General features: G+C 38.6%; 1 protein-coding gene and 1 long non-coding RNA gene across 2 annotated transcripts; both read right to left on the bottom strand.

Moving 5' to 3' along the window:
• Positions 1-1,386: 1,386 nt before the first annotated feature.
• LOC138888536 (protein FAR1-RELATED SEQUENCE 4-like) lies at positions 1,387-1,731 on the bottom strand. Its single transcript, XM_070170413.1, has one exon. It carries the CDS (start codon positions 1,729-1,731, stop codon positions 1,387-1,389), a length of 345 nt encoding a protein of 114 aa, XP_070026514.1.
• A 2,884-nt stretch (positions 1,732-4,615) lies between these two features.
• Positions 4,616-5,876, bottom strand: LOC104246997 (uncharacterized). Its single transcript, XR_011405922.1, has 3 exons — positions 5,725-5,876; positions 5,552-5,614; positions 4,616-5,128 (listed from the first exon to the last, which is right to left on the bottom strand). It is a non-coding gene; the product is annotated as an uncharacterized lncRNA (long non-coding RNA).
• Between the last annotated feature and the right edge of the window lie 5,244 nt (positions 5,877-11,120).

Here is an 11,120-nt window from a genome sequence, read left to right as displayed (position 1 = left end):
AATTGAGCTCACAACGTTCAGAATGAGAGTCATGAACGAGTTATGAAGCTAGAGAATAGAAGTTCTACAACTATTCAAGGAACTAGGCTTAACTATATTTCTGAGGCAATTGATACGTCGTAAAAGAAACGTAGTATAGGGAGAATTATTAACATTCCCAAACATAGAGAGTTAGCCTCACATACCTTAACTTCCTTCTCTTGAGCGTAATACAACATTCTCCAACCCTTTCACCTTCAATCTATATCAATACAAGTCAAAGGGATTCCATATTAGCAACAATACTCATGTTTTGGTTACTTAGGGATCTTCTCAAACACTTGGTGGTATAAAGCTTCATATTCCTTATTAATGGTGTTTCTACACCCAATAACCCATTCTCTTGCTCCTAAATAAATTCTAAAGTCTCAAATGGTTATAAACAACATTATTCTTTATCACCCATAAGGTAGTCAACACCCATAGCCAATAATAACCAATCAACAACCCAAACCTATCATCGTTCATGCTTTTCTATCAAACCCATCAACTCATATCTCATGAAATAGAGTCTATAATCATTAGTTCAATGATAGAATCAACTAGAGGGTGAAGATATTACCTTTTTGACGTTCAATCTTCTTAAATTCGAGTTCTAGGGTTTCTTCTCTCAACAATGGTGTCCTAATCGAATATCTAATGATATGGAGGGTTTACCCATGTTAATAAGATGTTGGGAAATAAAAATTAACTTAGAATCACCATTAAAACTTACCTTGGATGGTGGAGGGACCCTTAAGGAGTTAGGTATTTTTGAGAGTTTTCCTTTGTAGAGTTAGCTTTTATGTTTTGGGGTTGTGGGGGACAAAATAGGGCTAAAAAAATGACTTTACAAGTTGTCCCCCGCGTCCCAGTTGGTGCGACCGCGGTCCCGACCGCGGTAAATCGCTGAGACACTGCCTCGCCACCACGACCGCGGTGGTTGCATACCTTTCTATAAAATGGGGATAACGTTTTGCACAGAACTCCGTTTAGGATCCACAATATACCGTTGGAAAGCTATTTCAAAGGCCTATAACTTTTAAGTTTTATGTGTTCTAATATTCCTGACATATTTTCATTAAAACCTGCTGGAAGGCAGACCTTCTGCAAACTTAGGCGATTTTATCAAATCTTATGCACCTCACTTTCCTTCTTGATTTTTAAACAACTATTTTCACCTATAATCATCCCTATAGGATATAATATGCCCAAAATATAACCTTACTACTCATTTAACTCATTCTACCTAATCCGAATGTGCGGGGTGTTACATAGGTATACAGGAACCCATTTCTCCTTCTCCAAATAAAGTTTATAAAACCAATCCCTTCCATCTAAGTTATATTTTTCAATATAATCAGTCCATCATCTCTCAAACTTAGCAACGTTTATGCTATCAAGGACTAATGCCTTAAATTCTGCCTTTGCAATCTTACCATCAAGAACTCCGCTTAACTTCGTAGGCAACTTTGCGAATATGTGCCATATACAATAGCTATGTACCGTATTTGACATCATTGCATTGATGGCAGCCTTAATACTATCACATTGGTCAGTTATGATAGCTAATGGATGGACATTGTTTAGAGCCCCAAACCATGTAGATAGCACCATTTTGTAACTTGTTATATTCTCACTAGACATAAGAGCACATCCCAAAAGTATGGACTGCCTATGCTGATTGCCACCAACAAATAAATCAAATGGCATATTGTATCGATTCATAAGGTATGTGGTATCAAGGCATATTACATCATGAAACTCCTCATATGCAACCTTAGAGTGTGAATGAACCTATACGACATTACGAAATCAACCAAAACTATCCACATCTATAGAGTAGTAAAATTCCCTATCTTTTTGCTGCATGTCACTGAAGAACTTGAGTAATGATTGTGCATCCCCTTCTTGTAACTGAAGCTTTCTACTATAATTTCTACAGTCATTTGGTGTACAACCCGGATTTCGGGGCCACCAACAAGTACTTCAGTGACTCTTATATTTTTTTAGGGTCTTAAGCCAGCAATATCTTTGGTTGCAAGAGTTCTCTTAAGAGAATTACTAAGCGATTTGTGTCCAACCATCAATCGCGATAGTGCTGGTTCCAATTGATGATGATATTTTTTAACCACCTTTGAAACACACCATGAACCATTCTCCTCCAAAATTCCATTTATTCTAGCACGACAGTTCCTCCTCTTGGTAACATGCTTATTTCTTGGTTTTCTAGACCTATCACAACCATATTGTACATACCTAACAATATCACCACCTTTTTTATTTGATGTTCCTTTGACAATGCAAAACCCCGATAATCTTGCATGTTCTCTGTAATAATCAAACATAACATCCTTACTACTAAACTGCATCCCAGTAATTGGACCAATTATGAGATCTTCTTCATTGAACTCATTAGGCATTTCCCTGTCCTCTCCAACTTCTCCCTCTTCCTCTAAATAATGGCCGTCGTCGTCGTCGTCATCATCATCATCATCATCATCGTCAACTTGATTTTCTCCATCATTGAAGTTGCCGTCAATACCAGTGTCGATCGACTCATCTTCATTCATCAAACTGTCGTCTGAATTCAACCCCAATGATATGTGTAATGCATTCCTTAGTTGCTCCGACCTAGTTTCTAGGCTGTTATTCGGGTTTAATGGCTCCAAACTAGTTTCTAGGTTAGCATTCATGTTTAGGTTAAGGGAAATGTGGTGAATTATGTATTTACTGAAAGCTCTCTTAACATAAGTATATGGTATGACAAGGAATAACATATAAATGAAAAAATAATATTATGTATACATAATAGACTTTTGATCTTTCCATCCGTATAAATTGCATTTAAAAAAAATACGTAATTGTATTTAAAAAAATGTAATGAGCGTATATACGAAGGCTGCTATCCGTATATACGAAGGCTTTTTATCTTCCCATGCATGAGAGAATGATGATTTATGGGATCAATGTTTTGGGATAATCAAAATTTATTAACTAATTTTGGAGGGAAATATGGCTATTAAGCCAAATGTGAAATGAAGGGCTTTACTGGTATTTTACGAGTGTGGTCATTATTGGGCCACGCTGAGTTTGGCCGAATAGCAGCACTCTAAAGAAAAATATATAATATTCTTGAGGTGATAAATAATTGCACACTATAGGAAGTCATAAGTATTCAAAATCGTATGCAATAAATTTGTCGCCTTTATATGTGAACTTGGCAAGACCAGAACACAGCCGATACCTTTACCGCCAAAAATAATATGGAGCCAAATCATTCATTAATCTCCATGCATAGAGATACTATTAGTTGGATGAAGTAATTTCGTGAAATTTATTAATTTCCCGAAGAAAATGAGAATATTAAGATCACTTGGTAAATGGTTGAACAAACCAACTGACAGGGAAATTATATTTGGCATTTTCACTCAAATTTTGCGGTTATTAAAAATTACTATCTATTAGGCATTTGTTAATTCAGGCATTTGCTAAAGCTCTAAGGTTCTGCACTAACAACTGTGCCGAAGTTGAGGCAACTTCCGTTGCAGTAAATTGGTGTGTACTTATGAACAAGCAACATGATATTCTAGAATTAGATTCACAATTTGTGGTGTATATGTTACTAGGAAAGATCAATGTTCCATGGAGTCTTGAATATGTAGTCCAATCAATGAAAATGGGTATAATGAAGCAGAATATCATAATTCAACATTGTAATAGGAAAGCTATTGATGCGTTAGCTAAACATGGTGCAACCTTACAACAATTCAACTCCCCAGAAATCTATTATGGGAAGGAGGATATGCTAGTAGAGGCCAGAGATCCATACACTTTGGACAAAGCGGGAGTACCTTCTTTAAAAATCAGGAAAGCTAAACATAGTTCCATATTTCCTCTTGCTTCTTAATGTATATAATGTTACAGTGTAACGGGACGACCTTTTTCCATGCTAATTTTGTAGTACATAATGTAACCCTACCTGTAGTATTAACACTAGGACCAAAACTTCTTGGTTGTTACCAAGGGCGGACCCAAGTGGTGAGAAATGGGTTCAACTGAACCCCCTTCGTCAAAAAATAATACTGTGTATATGTATAAATTATGGCTAAAGCAAGGTAAATTTTGTTTAGAAATTATTTTTGAACCCGCTTATACGGCTTATACCGCTTATGTTAGTTATGGACTTCTCCGACTGAACCCACTTGTACAAAATCCTGGGTCCGCCACTAGTTGTTATTGGAGAGACACTACTGCAGTTTTTTTTTGTGAGCTTAAAAGTGTAATTGAATTGGGAATGCCCAATTCACAAGTGCAATTTGAGGAGTTAAGGTCTCATATCCCCCTCCTTCATGTGTTCACTTTTTGGATATTAATATACTCCGTGTAAGGTAGGAGTTAATGCCAAACCCCCAAGCACCTACAAGTCAATATAACCTGAGGTGAAACTGGCTTTAAAAAAAATAAAATCTATTGCAAGGTTTCATAATTCACCAACAATAACAGAAATCTCTAAGTCGAAAAGAATGTTCTACTGTGAAAATGTTTACTAAATCTTTTCTGATATTGAAAAGTTGGTAAATAAACAACTACTGGCTACTGCAATTGAGGCAATGGAATATAAATTTTATAATCATCTTATACATTGTCAGTAAACAAAGCTAAACTCCTAAATATATTTAAATGAAAAGAAGAATTCATGATTTCCGGTATATCAATATACTGTGAACACTTGAATGCCAACGGAACGGATCGTAAAAAACGTTACAGTACTGGTAAAAGCAAAGAGAAGCTGATATATATATGTAGCAAATTAAAATGTTGCATCTTTATTTAATTATTTCGAGATAGTACTGAAGGATTAATATAGGCGACTCTAATTTGTTTGGGATTGAGGCGTAGCCGTTGTTGTAGTGAAGTTTCAAAAGGGAGCAGAGAGTGGTTCCTTAAGCTTAGATTGATCAGGCGAGTCTATTATCGCTGCAGGACACGAGCATTGACAGGATGCCTCTATCACCACGTTTGACTTCATTACTTGGGCAACGTAATCTTCTTCTTTGCAGTTTTCGAGTGATTGCGCCTCCTTTATTTCAATAACTGCCTTTCTTCCCTATGGTACGTACATTTGCGTTTTGAAATAATCCCAGAAAGAATTCTCGTTAGAAAAGGCGATGTAAGCAAACACAAATTTAAAATTGTAAATCGGTAATACAAAATATCACTGCAGTCGCTACTCGTGTGATAACACTTTTTAACTATATATACATGTAGTTGGGTCAATTGATGCAGGTGCATTACCCTCTTAGCTATAAGACAGAAGAAAATTTAGGATCTAGAGCCAATGAGTTCAGAATGAATGTAATCTTATTTATTGCACAATATATAATAGCAATAATTTTAGTTAAACCAATAAAACCCGTCCTAAATATGCCTATGACATAAGGTAAACGTCCATCCGCGAGTATGTCTAAGGACAACTATAAGATTGTACAAATTAGCAATAGCAAAGCATATATATGTGATGGCTGCAGACCTCTAAAAATATATTTGATGCTTCGTCCGATTCTGTATTCTGCACTATGTCAACAGCAACTTCCTGCATTATTATCATAAAATAACATAATCTCAACTAGCTCAAGAAATTAAAAGAATGATGGTGAAACAATATAGTGATAGTGAAATCAAACTAGAGATTGGAGGCATTACTCGGGCGAGGTTAAGTTGACCTTGATTCAATGTCTTAGGCTCCATCTCAATGGAGCAGCAAAAGTTTGCCATGAATAAATGGATAAAAACTCAACAACAGAAGGCAAAGAAAATAATAGGCCACTGCCCATCACAAAACATAAGATGAAATCAAAATGCCAACTCGCAACTGCTAATTAATAGTACTCCAAAATATAGCTAAGGTAAAGGTGGTAAAATTTCCAATGGGAGTTCACGGAGTCTTGTTGGGTGAAATTGAGGTGGGGAATTAAGGAAAATGGAGAAAACAAAGTAAAAGTCTTCTATTTTAGCATAATGCATTTACATCTCGTGAATATGCACTGGATTGAAAATGAGATCATTGATTTATTGAAGCAGAAGAAATGGAGAACAAAATCTTCACAAATCACGAGCCCAATGCCTTGTCTCTTTAATTGGTTGGTTGAGGACCTATCAAAAGGCGACCTTCTTTAATTTTGTTGGATTACAAAATTGACTGTAGTTAAGTTTGCATTGGAGATGACACAATCAATCTCTTTTAGTAAGTAGTAATAAATATGCCCAGTTTAAATGGGATGAATATGACCCGTTTATTGAATTGAGATATGCGTTGAGCCCGAAATGACTCATTAGAACTGTGCTGTCAACTGCAACTCAAATAAAAAAATACTGTTTACCGTGAAAATGGTAATAGCAATTAAATTTATTGATAGAACTTTAAAAATACGTAATCTATTTTAATGATTGTTAAAGCAGTTGATGCTAGATATATGAAAATAAAAGGTGAAATGCGAGCTAAAATGGTGTTACGATCAAACCGAGGAGTAAGCTGTCTGGGCCTCGGGCTAACCGATGAGGGACCTCGAGGTCGATGCCCGGGTTCGGGCTCGAGCTATCGTGGATAACCGTGAAGAGATTAACAGTCAGAATATAATTAAATGAGGCTCTTTATGGCCAATAACAAGCAATAAATGAAGAACAAGTATGAAAGCAACAAGCAATAACAATAGTGTCGAGAGAATATGTTAGAGAGAAAAAGAAAGAGTTCTTGTATATTTCGTGTAGAATAGTTGGATCAACAGGGTTTACAAAGTGCCAAGGATTCCCCTTATATAGAAAGGAAAATCCCAACATAGTACAATATACATTAATGATAAAGAAAGCGGGATGGGACAACAGACTAGCTTCATGATGCAGGTGCAAACCAGCTTTTAGACTAGCCTGATAGACTCATCCAGCCCTGGCTGCATTCTTCGGAAACTCCCCATGTCCGTTGGGGTCTCGACCAACATTATCCCCAGATTGGGTGTCGATAGATCTCGAGGGGGGTATTCGATCCATGGTCTCAAACCTCCGAGGTGACCTCCCGGAATGCCTTATTAATGAGAAATTGGTTCCCCCGATTTCACCATACATATATAGTCCCCGCGTTTCTTAGAGATAAGCGACAAGAAACGAATTTGACATCCCACTCCGCGGGCTTCCCGCAATGACGTCGTGCTGATGATGCAAGCTTCTATGATTATCGAAACGTTTCGTCGTCTCGCTTTTCCAGGACCGTTCAACGCATCACAGTTTCTCATTCTTCAGGGCCATAATACCGCCATCGATTCAGATCCCATGGATGCATTGAATGCGCCTGTCGTTACATTTTTTGAGGGCGATAATAGCGTCATCGGTTACGTTGCCCCTCTTTCTATAAATGGGGGTCTTGGAGGATCAACTTTTCACCCAATTATTTTTCCATACATATCCATTCCTCCTTCCTTGCTATCTTTATTCTTTGTTGTTCACCATGTTTGGGGCCCATGACCTCAAGATTTTATGGCAACATCAGGCATGCATGACCTATCTTTCGGACATTCTCTGGTCGAGTGAGATTACACTATTTTTATGTTGTTGTTGTTGTCATCTCCGTCGGCTCGGGATGATGAAGCAGAGGACCGTTTTCTTCCGACCCGAGGAAATATTTGGATTATACACCGCTGCTCTAGAGGGGGCTCGGATTATACATTGCTGCTCACCCTCCTTCCCCGACTTGGCGCATTACACCCCTTTTGGATTCCTTGGGGTGCGGCGGCACTCTACTAACCGTCGCCTTCCATGACAGGGCAACATCTCAAGAAGTGGCTTTACAGCAATAGCCTGGCGAAATCCATACTAGCCAGATTTTTCACCCAGCCACTTCTTCATTCCTTCCTGCCTTCTCCATGTCACTTTGCTCTTCTCCATCGCTTTTCCCTTTGTCGTCTCTCCTTTTGAAGATGCCATTCTGGAGAATCGAGATAAGACTCCCGAGGGTATTGTGCTTGGAAGATATTGTCTTTGAGGACGCTTGCTTGAGGAAATGATATCGAAAATGCTGCTATTGAGGGCGCACATTTGAGAATAGGCTAGGTTCTTAGGCTTTTATTGTATGTACACGCTTTTGCTTCTTTGTTCCCGTGTAAGGACCCCTCGTGGGCTTTTGTAATCATATGTAAGGACCCCTTGTGGGATTTTGTAATGGATATTTCGCGAATACAAATATTTTTTCTTGACTTCTGCCTTTGATATTTGCCATATTCTTGTACATCTGCGGGGGTTCTGAATGTATGCCTCTGTCGATGATCGTCAATATCGAACTCGGGTGCGAGTATTCTTTCCGGTCTTTGGTTGGTAATCATGGCTCTTTCCCGAGTCCACCGTTGTTCCTTGGACCAAGCATGAATTGGTCCGATAGACTCGGGCCATCGAGGCCCACGAGTTACATGGGAATAACGCGTCGAACCTCGAAATTTTTTAGGATGGTCTCTGAGTGAAGGTCAGCTTCAGGCACCTGGAGATTTACTTTGAACTTGGTGTGTATAACCCGTTAAGGCATTGTAGGTGGGTTCCTGAGGAGGGGTTACTCATATTTAGGCGATGTCCTGAGGTTAAGCCCTCGTGGACGAGGCTCGAAATGCTTACTTTCCTTCTTGAGAGGTACCTTCGAAGTCGGATGCCATCTCGGAACTAGGGACGATGTTGTTGGCCTTTTGAGGCCTAAATTTTCTTTGATGGAGGTCCTCGAGGTCGGGTACCACCTCGGGACTGGAGATGACGTGGCTGGCTTTTTGAAGCCTAAATTCTCTTTGATAGAGGTCCTCGAAGTCGGGTACCTCCTCGGAGCTTGTATTGAAGTCACTAGCCTCCCGGGGCCTAACTTGGGTAGGTGGACCGTGGCTGTTTCCCCATATATATATGGGGGTTTTCCCGCTTCTTGGGAGATCCCACTATTTTAGATATCTATTCTTCCGTTTCGGCGTCGAGTCCTTTGTTACCTTAGCACCAAAGCGTTTGTGTAGGTTCTCGCTCTAGTCTGCTAGTCCCGCCATAGCCATGACTGCTACTTCAGGTGTAGACATGTGATTTTTTACCCTCCCCAAGATTTTTCATTTTTTAGCACGTAAATATTTAATTTAGGCCTAATATAGCTATTTAAACTCATTTTTACTCTTTTACTTTATTTTATTACAAGAAAATGAAAATTACAAAAAATATTTTCATTAATGCTTTGTAGTCATTTTTAATCTTGAAAAATACCAAAAATAGTTTCGTTTTAACGGTCAGTCTTATTTTAATAGTTATTTTACTTAAGTAGGATTAATTAAAAAATGACATCGCATTTTTAATCTCGTTCGCGGGGAAAGAATGAAGCTTAGGCTCGAGCAACCCATTTTTAGGCCTAATTTCGGACCTAGCTCATAATTCCCAAGCTCATTCCCTGAGCCCAATACCCTTAACACCTTTCTTAAAAACCTAGGGAACTAATACACAAAAGATCTAGAGACTAATTTGCAAAATACACATTTAGACCTAGACCTATATAATAGGGGTAACACCTAAAACCCCATGGGATTTCGGCCGTTCTTCAGGGATCAGCCAAAAAGGGAACAAAAAAAAACCAGAGCCTAAGACACTGAAGGAGATTAGCGCCGTTTTTCATAGGAAAACCCCATGAATTCGATCTTCTTCAAAAGGGAGCAGCTACAAAAACGTTCGTGAACTCCCATTTCCCCCCCCCCCCATAATTCTCATCTCTCTCATTATTTGAGATCAAAAAGAGCCAACGCCTAATACACAACCTAGACTTTAAAGAATCAGCCGTTCTTTACAAAAGACCTAGGCGTTATCTTCTTGTTCCCATTGAGAAACATCAACAAGCCAGCAATAGTAATGGTTTAGCCCCCTCTTCTGATTTATGATTTTTAAAATCATAGAATTCGATCAAATTTGAGGGTGGTCGGAGTCGATTAATGTCGAGGTGTCGTTCGGGTTTCATCCGGCACCCGCATTTCATTGGCAAAGCTCTGTTTGAGCTTGTTGCTGCATTTTCAAGTGGACATCCGAATGAATATTTCTATGCTTCTCTGTATGTTGGGTTGTACTACGAATCTCAGGTTTTTACTAATCCCTAGACCCTACATTCATTATGGATGATTCTTCTGGCAAATTGCTCTTGGAACTGAAAGTAATTTGGCTTATCTTGACCCCTTCTTACTTTCACAATGCACACATTACTCTGAGAATGACTTGTATATCCGATACTTTTTAATAAATTGTTTACGCCATGATTTTGTTCTCGAAACTGAGGTAGAGTAGCGACTTTGATTGACGTGAAGTGCAACGGTTGCTTTTGATAGTCTTTTATGAAAGTAACTGAAATATCATCTACCACTATAGCCTCACATGCATATGGTCATGTGATTCTTTCAGGCTAAGTTCAATAGTCATGAATTGCTTAATTTTCATATGATGGCAATTCTGAAGTCATATGGATTTACTTTATTACAATTATTATGTTTTCCTTGTCAATGTGTGACGACCCAAGGGGTCATCACCGTAATTCTTCCTTGTTCCGTGCTCCCGAGTCCTTGAAAACCTCGCTTTTAGTCGCCTCGATTTGCATGCGCAGTTCGGGCGCGTAGCCGGAAAGTTTTTATGTTAGAATATGTGGATTTTGTGAAAAATTTGATGAATTTTGGTATTAATATGCATAATGTTGACTTCGGTCAACATTTTGGGTAAACGGACCCGGACCTATGATTCGACGGTCCCGGAGGGTCCGTAGGAAAATATGGGACTTGGGCGTGTGCCCGGAATCAAATTCCAAGGTCCCAAGCCCGAGAAATGAATTTTTGAAAGAAATTATTTTCTGAAATTTGATATGAAAATTTGAAATGAAAATGAGTTAGAAAATATAGGTATCGGGCTCGTATTTTGGTTCCGACGCCCGGTACAAGTCTTAAATATGTGTTGAGCACTATCTGTAAAGTTTGGCTAAAAACGGACGTCATATGACGTGTTTCGGACTAAAAATGGAGAATTTGAGTTATGAAAGTTGAAGAAACAAAATCATATGTTTGACACTTGAT

This window comes from Nicotiana sylvestris, chromosome 3 (genome assembly GCF_000393655.2).
Source record: "Nicotiana sylvestris chromosome 3, ASM39365v2, whole genome shotgun sequence".
NCBI lineage: Eukaryota > Viridiplantae > Streptophyta > Magnoliopsida > Solanales > Solanaceae > Nicotiana > Nicotiana sylvestris.
This window is presented reverse-complemented; position numbering and strand designations above follow the sequence as displayed.

Coding starts and splice junctions, on each gene's coding strand:
- LOC138888536 (XM_070170413.1), bottom strand. CDS start 1,731: ATGCCATTTGATTTATTTGTTGGTGGCAATCAGCATAGGCAGTCCATA.